Source organism: Euprymna scolopes, chromosome 8 (genome assembly GCF_053919585.1).
Source record: "Euprymna scolopes isolate OS-2025 chromosome 8, ASM5391958v1, whole genome shotgun sequence".
Lineage (NCBI taxonomy): Eukaryota > Metazoa > Mollusca > Cephalopoda > Sepiida > Sepiolidae > Euprymna > Euprymna scolopes.
Window position 1 is genome coordinate 150,008,538 of NC_136489.1, and position 23,445 is coordinate 150,031,982.

General features: G+C 38.1%; 1 protein-coding gene across 1 annotated transcript in view; it reads right to left on the reverse strand.

The window, feature by feature from the left end:
• Window positions 1-9,680: 9,680 nt before the first annotated feature.
• The window catches only part of LOC145283828 (solute carrier family 49 member A3-like), a 44,992-nt gene continuing 31,227 nt past the window's right edge, over window positions 9,681-23,445 (reverse strand). The window contains exons 7-10 of the mRNA XM_080132922.1: window positions 20,424-20,576; window positions 18,083-18,240; window positions 15,481-15,611; window positions 9,681-11,146 (exon numbers count right to left, since the gene is read on the reverse strand). Of these exons, the coding sequence (XP_079989048.1) occupies window positions 10,953-11,146; window positions 15,481-15,611; window positions 18,083-18,240; window positions 20,424-20,576 (636 nt within the window). The 3' untranslated portion in view covers window positions 9,681-10,952. The remainder of the gene's footprint in view (window positions 11,147-15,480; window positions 15,612-18,082; window positions 18,241-20,423; window positions 20,577-23,445) is intronic.

Here is a 23,445-nt window from a genome sequence, read left to right on the forward strand (position 1 = left end):
TGAAGCATCATGACTTCAAGATCATAACAATTACTTGTCATCCTCAATTTCTATTTCACAGCTTACGGGTTCTCTATAGATTCTAACAAACGGTTAGTTTATTCCAATCGTTTTTCTTTTTTTGTTTTGTTTTGTTCTTTTGTTTTTTTCATTTTCAGAAAAAGTTAAGCTGAAATTAAACATGTATTTTTTGAATTTGCTTGTTTTTATGTTGATTGAAGAATATCAACTGACCACTAGAAAATGTTTTATCGAGATTTGTTGTTGCAAAAAATAAAGACGTTTAGTCTATCTTGTCGATGTATAAAAAAATCTATGAAATAAAAGTTTTGCTCAAACCAAAGTCTTGTGATCCTTTGTATGTTTTCATCTATATTTTTAAACAAGAAAACGTTTTAATGTTTGCTCAGGAATTTCAAAAGTCTACTCTAAAACTCTGATATTAGTATCACAACTAAAATATGAAATTGATTGTTGCAAGATTTTTGATATAATAACAAGGTAGGTATTTATTTGCTTCGCCACGTAAACAAAATATGAAACAAGGTCGGTTTTTATGTGAGGTGAAGTGGGAGGGGATATGGAGGGAATGGTTTATATAGGGTTGCCCCTACATGAACCAACAACCAACTGCCACAAGGGCAATGGTCTCAAAGTGCAGCATCTACGGAACAGATACTACACTTTGAGATATAAAATCTTTTATTCAGGCAAAAATAAACATGAATAAAAACCTTAGGCACAAGTCCAGCTCAAAAAGAGGGGGAGGGAAATGAGGGTCGTTTGTCATCCTTGTCACTCTTAAACTAAACAAAAGTTTCTCTTAGCTAGAATCTTCTTCCACCATAATACCGCATTCACCCTTTCGTACTTGGGGACGTCCTACTTAGCACTCACTTGTTTAAAACATTTTTTATTTCCATGTAAAAACAAAAAAAGATAACAATAATGATGGTACAATAATTCATTTGTGTTGAGGGCAGGGGAAGAAAAAATACAAAAGTGGTTCGTAGGGCCCTCCCAACCTCGTCTAGTTGATAGACCGCCTTTTCCATTTTGGTTTGTAAAGGAACTTGAGCTCCTGCAGGTCGGTCTCTAAGTGGGGATGCTCTATAGACGGGACGAAATGGAGAAAAGAAAATTTTGTGGGTGGATGAGGCGTTAGTGACTGATTTCTTTCTCTCCAAGATGGGTGAAATTTAGAGTGCGGGGTGAAAGGAAAAATTGCAGATAGGAGGAGATGGGGATCTTGGAAGCTTCTTAGTTGGGGAGGGATGAAGCATTCACTCGGCTAGCTAAGAGGCTGAAAATTGATTACGCTTGACGAAACTGCGCGTTCCACACCTAGGCGGGGAACACGTATTCAAATTTGGCTTCTTTTCGTACACACAGACTTGCTACATGTATTCATCTTCTGTCAAATGACGCATGATGCAACCTTCTCCTATCACATCTGATCTTCACCCATAGTTGGTGTTTAAAGAAAGCGATCAGATCCTGATCAGAAAAAGACAACACCATTCTCGCCACAGCCAGGATCATAATGTAGATCATTTGTCTTTCTCGGTCCCATGGCGGCCTCACGTTGTCAACGATATTGGATATGGTAATCGGGCGAGGATGCTCAGGATTGATGCGAGCCGTCACCTCGTTGACATACGACCAGTACTGGCGGAGTTCGCGACAATCGAAGAAAGTGTGATCAGTCGTTTCTACAGCTGTTGTCCCACAACAGGGACAAACAGGCGACTCCAAAACAACAGAACTGTATGTTGTTAAGTGGAAGTACATTTCGGGCCAATTGACAGGTCAGAGAGAACTCCGAATTATTCATATAACTCGAACTTGGCACCCAACTTTATGCAGAGCGGATCTCACTCTGCTACCAACCCAAACACACGCCTAGTGGGTCGGCGGCCGCCCCCCTCACTAAATCCCTGTGGAGTTCCCAACGGGTAGCAGTCACAAGGTCGCTGGACCTTGGTAGTCGTTTTAGCGCAGCTCGGCACTCTTTCAGGAAGGCTGAGTCTCCCCACGGCCTGCGACGACTCTTGATATAGGGGTCGAGAATGAGGTCGGGAAAGGCGGTAGTAATCGTAGGGGATCTCAGCCAAAAGGCTGAGGAAAGGCAATATGATCACTGAAAATTGGAAGGTTCTATTTATAGATACTGGCAATAGGAACTGACCAATCAAACGGAGACACTTCTGCTAGCGACCAATCAGAAACCAGAAATTGAAAATTGAATTAAATTAAATTGAATCTTTTAGAATTTTGGCACATAATGTTTTTCATGTCAGAACAAGAAAGATCTTTTGCTCTTTGCCTGCAAAATTATAAAGTCCGAGACTTATACAGAACCGCTACCCACCGAAAACGCTTCATCTCCAGCACGTACAGAATAGCTACCCATCGGAAACTCTTTGGAAATCAAATGTGGCTTTCAATTTAAGGTTAATAAGAAATTTATCCAATCTCGAATTATGGTGTTACAAAAGAATGTTCAAAATAACCTGGACCAAAACAATTATGAATAAGAAGGTGCTTGATTGTATAGAACCAATTCTTATTCATCATTCTTGAACACAGGAGGAACTTTGGTCACTAATGTAAGGAGGTTCTCCAAAAACCCCAGTTGATTAGATGCTACATCAGGCTCAGTTAATTGGTGAAAGGAAATGAAGAATACCATTTCAGCTGCAGGAACAGAAATCTTAGACTACAAGAAGTCATTCAAGGAAGCTTGGAATAGTGACAACACTTGGAAGTTTATCAGCAAAAGGAAAACAATATACAATATCATTCATAAAGTGCTCAAAGATTGTAAACCTTCTGATCTAAACTTTGCAGACGATAAGTTAGTCAATCTAGTTAGCTTGTTTTCTTCTTTTTAGAAAAATATCAAAGTCGATGCAGGAAGTATTGGTTTCAATGTCAATGCCAAATAAAATCTCCAAACATGTTTTCTAGAGCGCACTAGCCATTTATAAACGTTTTTATTGGACAAAAGGAAATAGCTATTGTTGACAACTTTATCTACATAGAATCTCCATAAATAAAGTAATATGGAGTATGAGTTGCAATCCAGTGTCAGCAGCATTTTATCAGCGTAGTAAAATCTGGAAAAACAAAGAATTCACCCTCAGAACTAAATGTTTTGTTCATGTTTCTATATGGAAATAAAATTTAGGGTCTTAAAATCAGCCAAGAGCAGAATGTTTAGACATGTTTGATTCCAAATGCCTAAGGAAGGTTCTAGGGGCCTGTAAGGGATATTGCAGTGATTGTGAAAATAATTTACCCTCAGAAACGTGTGTACCTTTTGTAAAGTTTAATTACTTAACAATAGAAAAACCAAAATGGCGACATGCAGCTGATTTTTAACTCATCAGTAGCACAAAAATAACCGTAATTTTCGCCATTCATATGCAAATTAGATTATTCTGGGTTCCACAAACGCAAGCCATTTGAAGAACAGCAAGTTCATTCGCATATGTACTGCTTGAGGCATGAACGATTATTTACTCTAGTCAATAGCAAAGTCCATTTTTTTTAAACAGAAATATGAAAATGGCAACATGCAGCTGATTTTATGCTCAACAATCATCTGAAAATAACATGACTTCTTGCCATTCGTATGCAAGCCGTGCATACATACTGCGTTGGGGTGTCATGGATTATTTACTTGAGTTTATACAGAAGGCTAAGAAAACTACAGTTGTTCACTGCTGCAGAAAAATACAAGCAATTCTGAAAGTATATTACCTTCTGGCGATGGAAGACAAGACTTTAGATGCCTGGCTAACTCCTGAGTTTCGTGGTACTGTGATTGATATACCCATTGCCAAGTGGATTGAAAATGTGGAGCTTTTATTTGACGACTTTCTGGAATGGTGACTCTATGTGGTGGCTTTCTTATATGTACATGTGATTGGGGAATTTCATAATCCCATAGACTTTCCTCCTTTGGAGGAAGCCTATTCAACCTGCCTAGAGTGAGTGCCACTTTAATACAGTAGCTTTCTTATATTGAATACAGGTTGAGGTTTTGGAAGGCTATTGTGCACGAAGGTTCGTCATTGAAAAACACATCAACATATAATCAAATTGGATTTACTAACATGATGAATATTTAATTAGAGATATAATTTTGCATTCATTTTTTTGATTTATAGTTAAAACTAGCAGAATCTGTTAACCAACATTGCCTAATGGAAAAAAAGTGGGAAAAAAGTAAACTACAGTTCTGTTGGTGGCTACTGGCGTTCCTGAACTGTATATGAACTATTTAGAAACAAAAATGTAGTAGGCAAAAAAATAAATAAATAAATAAATGTTCTGTCAGCAACAGTACAACTTCAAAATAGTCAATATCGCCCACCTCCAGAAGAGAGGGAATTCCTGTCCGTGATAACCGTGGTAAAAGAAGACACACTCCAATCACCAGAAACACCCACACACACAGTTTGCAGGACACTGCCGACTCGTCTCTAGCCTCCTGCTTTATAGTGGCCGGGAATTATCCATTTGCATAATCACATGAGACAGAAACGTGATTTTCCGAGAGTTGCATGGGGTAAATGCTAATAAAAAACCCCGGACGCCATCTTGGAATTCTCTTTTTCCCCCCAACTGGTGACACAACAGACGTACCCGAGGTAAGCTCTTTTTCCCCTCATTTTAGTTATTGCTACTTCTGCTACACTCCCCCCTGATCTCATGATCACAAATGGGGCAGGGGGGCAGTCGTCTCTGTCTGGTACTTCTCCGAAGAACCGGAGGCAGCACTTCCTCCCTGCCATCCTCCTCATCGCCATTATTGCCACCAGTCTGCTCCATAGGCGGTGTTTCACAATCAGGGCAGGGGGGCAGTATTCGTTTCTGTCGGGTACTCCTTCGTAGAGGCAAGACGGGTGGTCCTTCCTCCGCTTCTTCAGTATGTACATTATATGGCTCAAAATCCTCTTCGTCGTCCTGCATCATACTCTCTGTCTTTTCAGAAGACATCATACTGTCTGAGTCTCCCTCTTCCTCCGATGTAACAACATAATGGCGAGGGCGCAAATCCTTCATGTGACGAGGCACACCGTCCACCAAAATCGACTGAGGGCTGATCACCTTGATCACCTCACCCTTGCCGAACCTCGTGGTACATCGATTTTGCGGTCTTTTGACCCATACGCGATCTCCAACCTGGTGAAAGCTGTTCTTGGGACCTGGGGACGCAGTTGCGAGATTGGTCTCCTTTACTCGAACTTCGTATTGATAAATCCTGTTGGCAGGCACAGTGGAGGGAGATGTGTCGTCTCTTGGTGTGATGTTATACCAGTAGACAGCCTCCTGTATGGGACAACACATTCTAGCCGCTATTCGTTTCACTGTACGATGACATCGCTCTGCTATGCCATTCCCGGCTGGAGCGTATGCACAACGGAATCGCAAGTGAACTCCCCATTTACATGCAAATGCTTGGAACATATTGCTGCAGAAAGCTGTGTCATTGTCTAAAAGGAGTTCATGCGGCGCGCCACGCTTGAGGAACACTGCCTCCAACTGATGAATCACGCTTGCCGAGTCCTGCCTTGCCAATTTCCTCCAAATGGAGAAACGCGATGGACCACAGTCTGTTAAAGTTAAAAAATGGAAGGTGCCATAATGCGTGATATCCATTCCAATTCTCTGCCAATTCTCGTTAACTTCCAGCTTTCCCTTTTCCCACCTGACTGGCGCTGGGTCAATGGACTGACATTCCTCGCATTTCTGTATGACCGTTCTGACAGTTGCTTTTGTCGTGGTTGGACATCTTCTCCTGACAAAGTAGGTAGTGCGTCGCACCCCCGGATGTCCACTATCTTTGTGAATAGCCATGATTTGACTCTCATCCAGCTCGTCTGTGTGGACCGCGCCTATCACTGGGTCAAGACCGTTTTTCTTTTTCATTGCCTCAAACCACCGCTGTGGCACTCGTGTCAGTCGGTCAGCAATGTTTCGTGCTGATGGAACCAGCGTCACATCCACTGTCAGCCCGTACTCTTTCACGAGCTCCTTAAGACTGCTTAATCGCCTCCTAATAAGCATCTCGCTTGCTGCTTTGGTGCGTACTCGCGCCTTTCCAGTTAGCGTGTCCGAGACCCAATGGTATACGCAAACAGAATCTGTCTTTATGTGTAGCACCTTGCTCTGCCACTGGAGAGCCAAATTGATGCCTTTCAATACGGCATCCAGTTCAGCCAAGTTGATATGTTGAGAGTCATCTTCAGGTCGCAGCCAACATGCATCTTCCAGCACAGTTTCACACATCTCCAAGGCTGCCCCAATTGCTAGGGAGCTAGCATCGACCCATACATTCAGCTCTTTGCCGTCCACACACCAATTTCCCTGTGCCGGATCGTTCTGCTGTGCAGATTTTAAGGTTTCGAACATCATACGATGTAGTACGGCGTCCCTTGCTTCATCATCCCAGCCCTTCGTTACCGAACTTACTCTCCTTCTGAGTATTCCGCAAGCCACACGAAGCCAACCGCACACCGGAAAGTGCCCGACAAGTCGACCACACAGGGAAAAGATTGTTCGTCGCGTAACAATACTGGGAGCCTCCGGAATTGCATTTCCTCGCTTCCACCGCAGTTCATTGCGTTCCATCCTGACTGCCAATCCCAGCACCCGTGCACCGTCCTTCAACTGCTCCGGGTTCTTGCACTCCAACCCGAACTGCGCGAGGTGTTCTCTCACACGGGTCGCGGGCACCACGTCTTCATTGACAAAAATGTCATCAATGTAAGCAGATGCTGCGCGGCTTATAACTTCTTCCTGAGATAGTACTTCGCTGACAATTGCTCTCATTATCAAGGGAGCCACATTCAAACCAAACCCCAGACGGGTCAGACAGTATTTTTTCCCATCGATTTCCACAGTCTGGTATGGCCACAGTGTCTCATGGATCCGGACTTGTAGGTATGCTCTTCTGAGGTCCAGTAGAGACACGTTAGCACCTTTTTGTCTCCACTCACGCAGCTTAGCCGCACAAACATCTGCGTTGGCTGTAAATGCATCTACATAATGATTTAGCTCCCGGTAGTCCATTACCGGGCGCACTTTGGCTTTGTTCTGCTGTATCACAGCTATCAGGGGAATTAGACCTTTGGGGGGTCCCAATTTATCCTCTGGGTATGGCACGAGCCAACCATTATCTATCCAGGTGTGGAGCTCCTGCGTGTATTCTTCACGAATTTCTGCTGGCACTGGGTACTCTGACACTCGATTATGCAGCCTTTCAGGGGGGTGGTCCACAGACCATTTCCACGATGCGGTCCACGTTCGGTTTTGATGGTCAAAGGTAGCAGTGAAATCTGGTTCATCGATAGAAATGGCTGCGCATTTAATACTTTTCCTGGCGCCCAGCCGCACTGATCCTGTAGGCTTGACAACGACACCTCCTAGAGCTTTTATGGCGTCGATCCCTAGAAGCAAGTCAAATCCCAGTGGCTTGCCATGCACCACCAACACATCGACTCTGGCAGACACACCTTCATCAGTGGATACAGAGACCGTTCCAACACCGCAGCACGCATGGGACATTCCACCAATTGTGTTGACATTTACGTTTGTTTTTCTCCAAGACCGGCACCGGTCTGCATGTAAAATTGTCCTGGAGCATCCTGTATCAATAAGCGCCAAACATCGCGTCCCGTCAACATGGATGCTTATCACCGGGAGCGTCGTGTTCACATCTTGGTTGGGAAGGAGACTGGTGCTTATGCGTCCTCCCCTTGCTCGTTTCCCGAGCAGTTCCGAGCCAAGTGTCCATTCTCACCGAAACGGTAACATCGTGTTCCACGTTTTCGACAGTCCCTTGCAAGGTGGCCTTTAACATTGCATTTGAAACAGGTCACGTTAACAGGATTATTCTGGGCCCTGTTGTTGGGTGAGCGTGTGGCCGCAACCACATCCTGATTTTGTTCGCCAGTCGTCGTCAAAATTCTCGCTCTCGACATTAGCTCCCCCATGGTCAGGGCTTTGATGTTCGGCACCTGTTGAAGAGCAATTGAGATGGTGTCAGGGAATCCAGTGACAAAAATTAATTTTGTGAGTCTCTCTGAGCTTTCTCCTGTGAATCCGGCCAATCCAACCAACTGCCTGATCTTGTTGGCATACACATCCACACGTTCACCAGCCCATCTAACCATAGTTATTTTTCTATATGCTGCAAACGCGTCATCAGTAAATGCCTCCTTTAATCGAGCCTCAATCTGGTCTATTTTCTTTTGATCGTCCTCCTCCATTTCCATGTAGAGGGCCAGCGCATCGCCTTCCAGGTATAAAGGTAGCAGACTCGCTACGTCATCCACCTGCTGAAGTTGTGCGACAAGTCTCACTTTTTTCAGCCACGCTACAACGTCTCCCTCGCCAGAGAACGGCTTGATAATATCACTGCTTATCCGCACCTTTGCCATATTCGGGCCGAAATAGCTTGAAACAAAAATGTAGTAGGCAAAAAAATAAATAAATAAATGTTCTGTCAGCAACAGTACAACTTCAAAATAGTCAATATCGCCCACCTCCAGAAGAGAGGGAATTCCTGTCCGTGATAACCGTGGTAAAAGAAGACACACTCCAATCACCAGAAACACCCACACACACAGTTTGCAGGACACTGCCGACTCGTCTCTAGCCTCCTGCTTTATAGTGGCCGGGAATTATCCATTTGCATAATCACATGAGACAGAAACGTGATTTTCCGAGAGTTGCATGGGGTAAATGCTAATAAAAACCCCCGGACACCATCTTGGAATTCTCTTTTTCCCCCCAACTGGTGACACAACAGACGTACCCGAGGTAAGCTCTTTTTCCCCTCATTTTAGTTATTGCTACTTCTGCTACAGTGATCAGAATCAGTGGTAGCAGTCCTAGCTGTTTCCGTTTGTTGTTCAAGTCTTCCTTTTCTTTTCAACTCTTCCAACAAATAGTATTAAAGTAAATTTTAGTTTTATGTTGTTTTTGTTTTTATGTGTATTGTTGAGTATTGTCATGGTAAGAACGGCGTTTGGAACAGACATACCAAACTCTCCATGTTAAGAATGGCTTTCAGAATAGACACCACCAACCTTCCTATCTTAAGAACCGCATTCGGAATAGACATCCCCATGTAAAGAACAGCTTTCAGAGTAGACAACCCCCTTTTCATTGGATGGGAGGAGTAATGTGGAAAAATACTCCCCCTAAATTTAACCATGATGCCCATTGTCAGTATACCCAACTGTAAATGTTACGATAAAAAAATTGTAGGTTGGCAGTGTCTTTATAACTCTATAAGTACTTATCTCCACAAAATTTGAATGAGATTTTCTTAATCAGCATAGTCGAAAACATTTAAAAGTAGTCATTCTAAAGAAAATTGTGGAGGTGCACAAATTTACCCCCACAAAAAAAAAGTGCGCAATCTAGCAAATCAGACTGGAAAAAAAATTTAAATAAAATACTCCATTGAATTCAATTCCCTATGTAATGAAATTTACGTTGTAGCGTAGGTAATCAGTGCAAAAAAATTGGTAATTGTGACTAAAACCAAGCCCTAACTTGCAAACACGCATGCAGGTCTGTCAATTGAGGTTTGGAAGCAAAAAATGGAAAATATCTAAACATGTAATATTGCAGAAATTGACTCGTATTCTTGATATATCCAGTCAATCATGGATCGGGCATGACCGGCAATCATCGGATTAAGCTGAGCACAGTAACAAACTCAGACTGATTTCAAAACAAACAAACAAACCAGGAAAAGTAGAAATACACTAAATAAAAATAACAAAAATCTACCGTATAGTGACTGAATATAAATGTTTTGTTTAATTTTTTGCAATATTTTTTCTTTTGCGAATTATTTATAAACAAATTTTATATTTCAAGAAATGATGAATGTTTTACTTTTAACCGTGAATTGTTAGATGTAAGTAAAGTTTTTATTTTTTTCAAGAATTTTTTCATTTTGTTGTTTTTTTTCTGCTCAACTGAATTTTCTTTTTTACTAAAAGTTAAAAAATTTGTTTATGAAAATCATAAATTGTTAGGTGAGCGAGAGAGCGAGAGAGCGAGAGCGAGAGGAAATGTTTGTTGTGTTGTCTTCAAAATGGGAGAGAGAGAGGGAGAGGGAGAGACTGAGAAAGAGAGAGAGAGAGAGAGAGAGAGAAAGAGAAAGAGTTGGGAAGAATATATACAGCAAGATAATCCAGTAGATCGTGCAGGTTTATTAAATAAAGTATATATAAATATATTATCTATAAAAAAAACGTAACTATGTTTGTAAAAAGTATAATTAATTACTGAATCAAAGTACAGATCGAGCAAGCAAGCAATTTATTTATAGGGCAAAAGTAGGTATCATTGCGACGCCATGTTTGAATGATACATTAGCGTTCATTTAGCATACTAATACCGTTATTCGGGCATATCGGAATGGTCAGAGATCATCCAATCAGAAGGAGCAGAATTATTCTGAGGCGACTGCATGTAGTTTTGTAATGGAAAAGGGAAAGATTATGTTATGTCAATGAATTTATGGTCCAGTTACGAAGGGTGAAGGGTGAAACCCCATATCTGTCCAAAGTGCAGAATACATCCCGGTGATGACTGGGAGCAGTAGGAGTACTTGTTATTTAGAGGAAAAAATAGGAACTACTTCCTCTAAAGGTGGTTATAATTGTGATGATGTTGCACCTAGGATGTAATCTAGGATTTTATTATAACGATTAAATGTGTCTAAAATGGTGTTCTAAAGTTACATAAGATAGTGGCTAATAGTTTAGATATAATAAATTTGTATGTGGCATCTGTTGTTGGAAATCTGCGCCACTTTGGTCCAGAGGGAATTTCTGCAATCAAAATATTATATAGAAGAAGGAGATAAAATCATGGTGAACAATGCAAAGTAAAACAGACATGAAATAAAATGTAAATCAAAGTTCAAAATTTGTGTTGATTTGTGTTTGTTTGGTCAATATTATACTCATAGGAAATGATTTCTGTGTAGCAGCAGCAGCAGCAGCAGCTCGGTTTTCCGCCTTCATCCGTTTTAATTCCGGGTGGAAAAATAATATTAATGCGATTGTACAACAAAATGTCAACAAACCACACATCGTCAGGTTGGGATCTGGAAGTAGACAACAAACAAATAAACGTTGCTATATAAACAACAAACAAATAAACGTTGCTATATAAACAGCAAACAAATAAACGTTGCTATATAAACAACAAACAAATAAACGTTGCTATATAAACAGCAAACAAATAAACGTTGCTATATAAACAGCAAACAAATAAGCGTTGCTATATAAACAACAAACAAATAAACGTTGCTATATAAACAGCAAACAAATAAACGTTGCTATATAAACAACAAACAAATAAACATATATACACAAACGTGAAATGATAGAAAAAAAAATGCAATAAGCATCCCAAAAACATGTCTGCAACTCAAGACCAATCAAAACATTTGACGCCTTTCTCCAACAATGGATGACTAAACACTAATTCAATCTCTCACTTGTTACCACACGTATATTTTTTACTAATATATATACAAACGAAAGAGAGATAGAAAGAGAGTGAGAGAAAAAGTCACTAAGCGTAAGGCATTGCTTATTGGATAAACATCTGATTAGAGTCAGAAAAGATGTCTGTTGACATTTAGATTTTGCTTACACTAAACGAGTACTGCAAGGGTAGAGGCATAGACGATCGAGTTTCGATCCCAGCTTGCAACACTTGCTTGTCTAGTCATACTGATGAGCTCTAAACAGCGAAATGGTACTCTCTGTGGATGATTTTATATATATATATATATATATATATATATATATATATATATATATATATAAGGGCGAATGAACTCTTTTTCTGGGTCAACGGCCAACTAGCACCGTGTATATTTGTGTGTGTTTATATGTGTATTGGGGTGGAGAGGGCTCCCGTAAGCCGTGGTGAAGGCAACGTTTCTAGGAGAAGCAAATTTCTGATTTAAAAAACCATAAAGCGGAAGACCAGTACCCGCATTAAGCTGGTCTGCAGTTTAATTTGTTGCTGGCTGTCTTGCTCTGGCTTGTTGCTGGATCTCAACATTTTGAACCGAGAGAGAGACTTAGCTGTCGTACAAAGCTAAGACTCTGTAACATCATCTTTGTATAGATACTCCCTCAGGTATTTGGGCTCATGGATTTTAAATGTCTGAGGAATTGGCACTCGTCTGACAAGACGTTGCAATCATCATATATATATATATATATATATATGAACAAATGATTAATAAAACATGTTAAAAAACATTTTGAAAAAGAGTTAAAAACATATTTAATTTTAAAAAGGAAGCACAAGGTAAGTGGATAGTCCTTAATCCGCGGAGTTTCGAAGAAATACTCTCCTTCTTATCAGAGGGCAGGAAATAGCAAAATGCGGGATCGGATTTTGCATGTAAAAGTATTTAATGAAACCACAAGTAAGTCACAGATCTTACTTGGTTAAAAAAAAAAAAAGGGTGAGGTAAGGGGAATAGGAGGTAAAAGAAAAAATGATAAAAAGATTTCACATGAATGGATAGTCCGGTGAAGGGTAAAAAATCCAAGAATGGTAAAATCCAAACACGGTCGAATTAAAAACTTCCAATCCAACAGGTTCATATTATAAGCTCTATTTCCTTTTCGGTTTTATTGAGCTTTTACATCTGGTTGAGATTACTTTACTTGTAAATATTAACTCTTTAATATTTATAATATATTTTAAGTTTACCATTTTGATTACCTTGGTAAACTTATTGTAATTTTTATTTATTTATATATATATATATATATATATATATATATATATATATATATATATATATATATATATATATGAGATGTCTTCAAAAAATTTCCAGACGTTTTTTTGTAGGGGTACTTTTATTGATAGTACCCACATAAAACTCTAGTCCCCTTCGAAGTAATCTCCTTTGGCTGCAATGCACTTGTTGAACTATTCTAACAACTTCTGGAAGAACCCATGGAAGTTCTATCGTGTAAGCGTGTCAATGAGCCTCGTCACAGCCTCTTTCATCTCCTCAATTGTCTCATAATGACAGCCTCTAAGGTTTTCCTTGAGCTTAGGAAATAACCAAAAGTCACTGTGAGCAAGGTCTGGACTATAAGGAGGGTGACGAACTGTCTTGATGCTCATCTTGATGAATTATTTTGTGACAAGGGTGGAGTTGTGGACTGGTGCACTTGTGCAAAGTTCCCACATATTAAATTACTTGTGAATCATTGTATGCACAGTTCAAACACTGACATCAAACTGTGCATTTATTGTCTCTAGAGAGACACGACGGTCCTTATCGATGAAATTCTATGTTTGGCCAATCAACTCTGGTGTTCTGACTTCCTTACTCCTTCCACACTTCTCAGCATCCTTCACTAACTTTCATGCCTTCCTTGAATCTCTTATGCTACTATAAAACTGATGCTTGATTCATACAAGATGGTCCAAAAGCAGTCTGAAGCATTTCATAGGTTTCTGCGGCATTTTACGAAGTTTAAAACCGAATTTTATTGCGTATCGTTCTTCTAAAGTGTCTTTACATTCAGATTGCACTTTTAAAATTCATCAGCTGTGACAATCCGGCTTTAGTAGGGTGCATTCCCTGCTGTAGCTGTTCATTTGAACCTGAAATCATGAAAGTTATTCAGTCATCTCATAAGATGTATAGTAATAGTATACTGAATTTTCACGAGTCCACGACAATTTTAAATGCCTTCACAAAAAGTCTGGAAAATTATTGAAAGCACCTGGTATATATATATATATATACATATATATATATATATATATATATATATATAGAGAGAGAGAGAGAGAGAGAGAGAGAGAGAGAGAGAGATTGCAAACTTTGCTGTATCGCCTGAAGAGTTTTCTAGTTACTAGCAACTAGCTGACCGAAACTAAAGTATTGAGCACTTTTCTTCCCTGTTTTCTTTATTTTAAAACTTTTATTGCAAAAATCAATTCAGATTACTAGATTATGTAGTAGAGGTCCGGAACTGGATAATGTCTTTTCCACAAGCGCTGACGGGAGCTTGGTGAATACTCGACGGATGGCAGCGATCAGGCTGTCTTTGTTGTTGTGGGAGGTCATGTTGGTGATGTTCTCAACGTATGACCAAACGAAATAGTCCAGCGTGTTCAGGTCGAGAGTGGAGGGCAGCCAGTGAGAGTCGTAGCACTCCTTCTGAAGTCAAACCTGGGTCTATTTGGACTTATGGGCCGGCGTTAAGTCCTTCTGCCGCACCCAGAGTCTGCCAGCGACCACCTGATTGCACCAGGGGATCACCACACTTTTCAAGTACACTTTGGTATTGACTTTCAAGTTAATTTTGAAGATATGAGGTGTTATGATGTGGTCCTCATTTGAAACCACACCAAAGACAATAACCGGGGCTTGAAACTACATTGAGCTATACCCTCAGACATTGAACCATACAGATTTGCATTTTAAGGGTGCTGGCAATGGTCCTGTTGTCATAACTTGGATTGGTATAGAGCATGAGTTGTACAGTGGAATATCTCCGTTCTCACTTGGATTGTGTTCTATCAATTCGACAGTGTGGCTCAGGATAGTGTTCTATCAATTTGACGTTGCTTGGAATCGTGTTCTGCCAATTCGACAGTGTCTCTTTGGCAGACGTGAATTCTGTCGGATGTGTGTTGGATTTTTATAATACCAACATATTTACTAACAGTTAGATTAATTGCTGTGTGCTGTTCCATGACTTAAAATTAGCATTTGCATTTACTGATCCACAATTTCCACGAAGTTGGCTCACTCGGCAGCTGAGGGAAATAACTAGAAAAGGTCAGCCAAGCGTTTCTCAATTTTTAAGGAACGTACTGTCTGTTTTTAGCTAGTATGAATATATGAAGACTATTTTTATATAAATTGGAAGAAATAAAAAATTAATTTTAATCGTGCACTTTAGGGTTTAGGTTAAGGGTTTAGGTTTAGGTGTTAGGGTTAGGATTTAGGGCTAAGTTGGATACATGTTTGTTATTTATTGAGCACACTTGAGAAACTTTGTGGAAATCGTGGATCGGTAAATGCAGAAGTTCCAAATTAATAACCAAAAAGAGTTTTTTTTTTTTTTTCTACCAATTTATCAAAAGTCGTCTGCTAAATCTGCAGCTTATCATTGTGTTCGTTGGCGCTTTTTGATTGGCTGATCCATTTGATCAGCGCTCGCTCGACATATTCCGGTGGTTTGTGTAGGTTTCCAATCAATCAGGACTGGACATTTATGATAATCCGATTTGCAAAATACACTTGTACCATATTAATTATACGTCTCCCCCCCCTTCTCTCTCTCTCTCTCTCTCTCTCTCTCTCTCTCTCTCTCTTATTTGATTCTATAGTTACCATGGCAACGGATATCATAAGAAAGAAAATAACATTCTTCTTACATGTGTAGTTGAGTGTTTCAACTTCTCCAGTCGAACTGTTTGTATTACATTTTGCGTGAATAACTTCAGCTTCGGGTAAAGGTTGGGCCAAGAATTGCATCAGAATAATGAATCCAATACCTTGCAGTTGCCTAGAGAAGGGAGATAAAAAAAGCAAACAGCATTCAGTACAGAGAATATATTGTACAACAGAAAAAGAGGACAAGGAAAAAAAAGGGGAAAAGATTTGGTTGCTCCGTAGATTTGTTTTACGGCATATCAACCATTTTCGATTTATATGTGTGGGAAATGTGGCTCGGCAGGATAATCAATTCGTAGTCGGAATCCATCGATATTAGAGATCATGGTTGCAGGTACAGGGATATCAATGAATCGAAAGTGGTAGAGTATCACAGGGACCGTTAAAGATAAATTTAAAGAGGTCTTCGACAGAAGAGTCCTATTGAGTCACATCCACATCCATATAAATTTAAAAGGCTTCGGAAAAATAACATTCGAATAACTTTGGAAAAATAACGACATTCGATTAAGAACTCGGGATTGTTGTACTGCGATAAAATAACATTTATTAGAATAACGTCAAGGGTGTGAATTCCATATAGAAACGTTGACTTAATTTGAATAAAATAAAATACACATCAAGTGCGCTTGAAAGCGAAATCACAACGTAGTATTAGGAAAATAAGCAAATATTTTACTTGTTTGAAATTTATAATATAAATATATTTCGGAGCTAAACTCCATCCTCAGTATGTTGTTTTCTTTTTTTTTCTTTTCTTCTTTCTTGCCATGTTGTAAAGTTGGAAAAAGATAACTCTGTTTGTAAAGAGCCACGCGTTGTATCTCAGCGGTTGTATTTTGAAATGTTGGAATAGTGCGTAGGCAACGCGAGAATAATGTCAAAGGTGTGAGTTCCATGTAGAAACGTTTTAATTTCAATAAAATAAAATACGCATCAAGTGCACTTGAAAGCCAAATCATAACGTAATATTATGAAAATAAACAAATATTTTACTTGTTTGAAATTTAAAATAAATATTTTTTACAAACAGAGTTATCTTTTTTCAAATTTACAACATGCCAAGAAAGAAGAAGAAAAAAAAAGAAAACAACATAATGAGGATGGAGTTTGGCTCTGAAATATATTTATGTTATAAATTTCAAACAAGTAAAATATTTGTTTATTTTTTCTAATATTACGTTGTGATTTGGCTTCAAGCGCACTTGATGCATATTTTATTTTATTCAATTTAACATCTTTAAGAAAAAGTAATTCAAATCATTTCAACGTCAAGGTTTTTGCAACAAGTGTTCATTAGACAATCTTTGTTAATGAATGTCTTGTAGAAAAGGTAAAACTTCATGATTATGAATTTTCACGTTGAACACACATGATTATTTTTTTGAGGAAAAATAAAATGGTCATTAAAATATGTGTGCGTCTATGTGTTTAAGTGACATGTGTGTGTGTGTGTGTGTGTGTGTGTGTGTTATGAGAAATTCTACAATTATAAACAAGCCCCTCATTGGCTGATTTGGCCACCCACTGTCTTTGTTTAGACCAATCAAATTGGTCAATGTTTTTAATCGCCAGCTTGGCGAGCTTTGCTGATTGTCTTTTGCTTTGCAAGCAGTTTCAGAAATGCAGCTGACGAAGAAGGAACATGGAACTCAACTTTCTATGGATATAAGGCATTTGGGCGTCTCTACCCTTCGTCTCCTTGAGACTTTATTTTAAAGCCTATATGATTGGGCTAAGTTATTATTATATATGTCTCCCAGAGACTTTTTTAAAGGTCAGAATTATCGATCTGTCATTAATGACTTTCCCTTCAACTGAACATTAATTATGAACTTCTGTAATGTCGACTCAAGTCGAGAATTGAATTTTTTCATCAGAAGGCATCATACCAACCCCCTTCAAACGGCTGCATTTAATCCAATCTTCCAACAGTGCTGTACCTGTATACTTGTTCCTGATGAAGATTAAAAAAAAAACTATTACCTTGTGAGGTTGTTACCAGTTCTATTCAGAGGCAAATCGGACATTTTCTTTTTGCAATGGAAAATGAATAAAATTTGTATCGAATTTTAGAGGTATGCTTTGTTGTAATTGTTTTGTTAATTTTTTGCCAATGTCTTGGAACAGAAAACAGGTAAGATAAAATATCAATTTTACAATTTCATAATATAATATTATAAAATATCAGTGTTCAATACATATGAAAATAGCAGTTTTAGATAACAGGGTTTCCAAGAAGAATAAATCTCATTAGATGTGATAATTTTTTCATATTGAGAATTTAAGTATTTTTGTTTTGTATTTACGTCTATTGTGGAGGTATGCCTAAGTTGTATGGATTTCAAACAAACCCTGATTAGCAATCTGGCTAGTTTTTTTTTAATAACACAGCAGTCCTGCTGATGAAACAATCACCAAAGTGTCCCTGCATATCACTGAACATCGATAAAACAAGGACTCTTTGACTTAGTCCATTATTGTCATAAGGCATATTATAAGTCCACAACAAAAATGGAGACAAAAAATACATTATACAAATGTTGCAAAATGTTTTGTTTTTTTTCAACTCCTTGTACATACCCAGAGATATATAGTAATCCTGAACTTGTGGCCTCCGCAATTGGGTAGGTACATTCAACAGCAGTTTCCATACAGGCCGGGTAGAGAGAGAAGACGAACATACCCATTAAAGTGATGCTTGTGGCAATTGGGATTTTCTGATTCTCATAACGAGAAAGCTGACAAAATAAATAGAAAAAAAGTTTGTTTTTTAAAATTGTAACGTTACACACATGTTAACATGTAGAGGTCGTCGTAAGCAAACGAAGACAAGGAAAGAACTCGACTCCTTTTTCACTTTAAGCAACAGACATTTATTTCCAGGTACTTCTTGTTGAAAAAAACTTCTCGTACTCCAATGTGCTTAACAAAACTCTACCATTTCCACATGTGTAACGCATCTGTTTATCTCTGTCCTTATATTAAGGGTCCAAGTTTTTTTTTTTTTTTTTTTTTTTTTTTTTGCTTTTTCAGTGTGTTGGAAGTCATTCAGTTTTTTACAGACATTCTTTTCCAGCAACGAGGGTTTCTGGCCAAATGGTGACCTTTTGCGAGAGAAGAATCCACTAACATTAACATAGACTAGTGACCAGACGACCAACTTCCAAGACGACCCTGAGAGTGGAACTACTTTTTTAGTACCTCCAAAATCCATCAATGTGGAAATTGCGTTGCTAAATAAACTTGTTCTGCACATTTTTCTGCACTTCGGAGCTAAATTTGATGGTATATGGGTGGTTTCAATGTCCAGTGAATGCCTGATTAGATTTAAAGGGTCCAAGACTAGACGATTTTATATTTGTGATCCAGCAGTTGAGGAATCACATTTATCTTGTAATCGACCGTGACTGTCAATGGGGGGTAGAATGCACAAAAACAAAATTGCTATTTTAAAATTACACTTGAAAGGATGATAACTGAAGGATGGCCATAGTCTCTTATAAAAAGATTTGTAAGACTATTTCAAACTTAAACATGACTAAACCTGTTTTAGATTCACTTAAAGTTTGGTTTTCATCAATTGAGGATTCATTGTTAGGTTTTATGACATGTTAAGTCCAAATGATTTTATGATGTCAAGTCCACTTAGGTGATTTTGTGACATGTTAAGTCCCATTAAATGATTTTATGACATTTTGTCCTATTAGATGATTTTATGACATGTTAAGTCCTATTACATGATCTTATGACATGTTAAGTCCTATTAGATGGTTTTATGACATCTTAAGTCCCATTAGATGATTTTATGACATCTTATGTCCTATTAGATGATTTTATGACATTGTTTTTGTTTTGTTTATTTTAAATTTTCTTCCTTTGAAGATTGTAATGTTGGGTATGGGGCAGCCAAACCAGCTGCCAACATTGCCCCGCTTTTTTATTGAAACCAACCGAGAGCTCTTTTTAGTATCCTCGCTGTTCTCTTAAGTGCAATTGTCTGAATCTCTTTTGCACTTGGTTCACCAGGAATATTAGTTAGGTAGGACTTCAGGTTCTTCTTCATAAGTCCTGTGGCACCTATGATAACTGGTATGATCGATATCCCCTTTAGGTTCCAGTTTCTTTTCATATCGTACATGAGACCTTGGTATTTGGTCTGTTTCTCTCTTTCAGCTCTGTTAAGACCGCCATCATTAGGAACACTCACTTCAATCAAGATTGCAACTCTCTCTGACTTTTTGTCCTAATAGATGATTTTATGACATGTTAAGTTCCATTAGATGATTTTATGACATGTTAAGTCCCATTAGATGATTTTATGACATGTTAAGTTCCATTAGATGATTTTATGACATGTTAAGTTCCATTAGATGATTTTATGACATGTTAAGTTCCATTAGATGATTTTATGACATGTTAAGTTCCATTAGATGATTTTACCAAGAAGCACATTTAAAAAATAATTATACAAATAATGTGTAAAGTGCCTCCTCTCTGTGGCCTGATTTCTCAATCCCACTTTCCAACCTTGGTGTCATCGTTCTTGCAGTGGGAGAGAATTAAATTCTTACTTTATTCTGCTAAGTTCAATGACTTTGTTTTTGATAGAAAAAAAAGAAAATTAAAGAAAAATAAAAATAAGGAAATAAAAAGAAACCGAAAAGGAAAGTAAACCAGAAATGAAAGAAAAAAAGAAAACAAAAAGAAAGGAAAACAAAAAGGTAAAAAAAGAAGATAAAAAAGAAGGTAAAAAGAAAATGAAAAGAAAAAGGAAAACAAGAAAGAAAGTGAAGTAAAGTAAAGAAATATGTAAACGAAAAAGAAATAAGAAAAAGAAAGAAAAGATGAAGGGTAAAAAAGGGAAAGATAGGAAAAGAAAAGAAAAATAAAGAAACAAAAAAAAAGAAAAGAGAAAACTCACCAACGTAAATGCAATTGCAGCTAGTGAAGACAAAGCAGCACCAATTTTGATAAATTCTACAAAAAGTTTTGTTCGATCTAAAATGAGTCCTGCAATAGCGGCACCAAAGATACCACCTCCAATTAAAAGAGCGCCACACAATCCAGAAAATGTCTATAATCCAAAGCAAAATAAATAATTCTTTAAAATTTATCATCTGTGTAACAAAAATAAATGAAATTTGCTTTTTAAGATTAGCGTTTTCTTTGATTATGCTTTATATATATATATATAGATAGATATACAGAGAGAGAGAGAGAGAGAGAGAGAGAGAGAGAGAGAGAGAGAGAGAGAGAGAGAGATTCAGAAAGGCGTAATGTAAGAAAACTATAAGATATTTGCAGCTTCTCTTCCAATTTGCGGAGTTATTTAACCATGTCCAAACGTATTTTATTTCTTTTTGGTGGATTGATTGTTGCTATTTCTTCTGATGAGTTAAGGGCAAAATAGATTCACTGACTGATATAATAATTAAGTGATTGATTTTGTACTACGAAACAGATACTGTCAAGAATTGTAAGTGTCACCTGAATTAAAGGAATAAATTGCACGGTGGTTAACATCATGAAATTTGGAATATAGACTTTTGTCATTCATTCATTATATGCTCTGTAATTACATTGAGCTTCTTAAATAAGGATTTGTATATATAAAAAGGAAATATAAGTGAATAAAGAATATTTCCACAGAAATATATATATATATATATATATATATATATATATATATATATATATATATATATATGAATTATTATGAATAGTACATCAGGTTTACATGTGGCACAAACACACAGACACAAACAAACCATGCACATGCAAGAGACAAGTACGTTGTCTTTTTATTTGACATTTTGACATGACAAGCATCTAGATTACTTCCTTTTGACCTTCTTCCATTACTTTTTTCTTTTTTTTTTTCTGTCTCTCTCTCTCTCTCTTTTCACCTCGACACGATGATGAACACACACATTACGCATCACTGCAAAAAAATATTCAAGGTAAGCCTTACCTTTTTTTACGGTGAATTCACCATAAAAATTAATGGACTGCAATGAACAATTGAATTAATTTCACTAACAACATTTCAGAACTATGTTTGATCACACACACACACACACACCTCCAAAATGTTAACGGTATCCCACCATCAATTATATATCCATTCCCTATGTGTTAAAAAGAACAGTCCACTCTCACATCTATATCCCTTCTACTACAAATAATGAATCCAACAAGTAATTGTCATCGTCATAAGCCGTTATATAAATGTCTCATCGTCTGTTATATGTCTCCGATATGTATGCCCGCTATTCAACACACACACACACACACATATATATATATATATATATATATATATATATATATATATAGAGAGAGAGAGAGAGAGAGAGAGGGAGAGAGAGAGAGAGAGAGAGAGAGAGAGAGAGAGAGAGAGAGAGAGGGATTTAATTAAGTATTTGCCCATATGATCTGATTTTCCTGAGAAGACCATCGTGCCATACCGTGTCAAAAGCCTTAGATAAATCTAGGGTTACTACACTACCTTCCCCTGCTTTGTTCAGTGCACTGTATATACGTTTAGAGATTACAATGAGGATATCTGCAGTAGAACTGGCTTGCTTAAATCCATATTTTGGTCAAACAGAAGTTTAGCAACTGTAAGGTGGTGGACTAGAGCTTGATTAATTATGGACTCAAATATTTTGGCAAAAAGAGGGAGGAGGCTAATTGGGCGATAATTTAATGGGTCGGTTCTTTCGCCAAAGTTCTTGTAAACTGGTACCACAAAAGCAGTTTTCCAACAACCAGGCAAGCAAGATTTGTTAAGGCATGTATTGAAAAGTTTGGAAAGGACTGGAGTAACGATTCTTTTGCTGAGGTAATCTCTAAACGTATATACAGTGCACTGAACAAAGCAGGGGAAGGTAGTGTAGTAGCCCTAGATATATCTAAGGCTTTTGACATGGTATGGCACGATGGTCTTCTCAGGAAAATCAGATCATATGGGCAAATACGTAATTAAATCCTTCTTAAATAAGAGAAGAATCCATGTTGTCCTCGATGGTTGTACGTCAAAACAATATGATATAAATGAGGATGTACCTCAGGGCTTGATCCTTGGATCTTTATTATTCCTGATATTCATAAATGACCTCTCTAAAAAAATTGTTTCTGAGATGGGTATATTTACTGATTACACCATGCTCTATAACAGGCACGAGAGGAAAACAAATAAACACATATCTAAAACAAGGGCAGAAACCCTAGAGGAAGGCCACCACCAGTCTGCAGTGGAATGGGGACAAAAATGGATGTTAACATTCAATGCAACCAAGACTAAGCTTATTTCCTTTAATAATTATAAGAAACCTTCTCAACCACCAATAGCTATGGCTAATGATATATTACCTGGGAGTACTCCATTCAAACTTCTTGGCTTAACATTCACAGGGAACATGAGTTGGAACAGATACATCGAGCGCATTGCCATGGTTGCTGCGAGGAAGGTGGGCTCTCTCTACCATGCTAGAAAGTTACTTATGCCTGAAAGTATCCTATACCTCTACAAGGCCACATTCCGCCCATGTATGGAGTATTGTTGTCACATCTGGGCTGGTGCATCTGCTACTAGTCTCTTGCTCTAGGACAGGGTTCACAAGAGAGTCGCCAACCTGATATGTCCCAAACTGTCAGCTAGACTTCAGCCTCTGTCCTATTGATGAAATATTGCATCCTTCTGCCTGTTTTACAAGCATTTTAATGATAGATGCTCTGATGAGCTACAAGCCCTTGTAATCCCTTGCTGTAAATACCCTCGACAAACTTGACAAGCAGCAAAGTCCCACCCCTACACAGTAGAGATCCCCAGATGTCAGAAAACCTTCTACTCTAATAGTTTCTTCCCCAGAACTGCTGGACTTTGGAATTCCCTTCCGGGTTCTTGCTTCCTCGACTGTACTGACATGCAGAAGTTCACG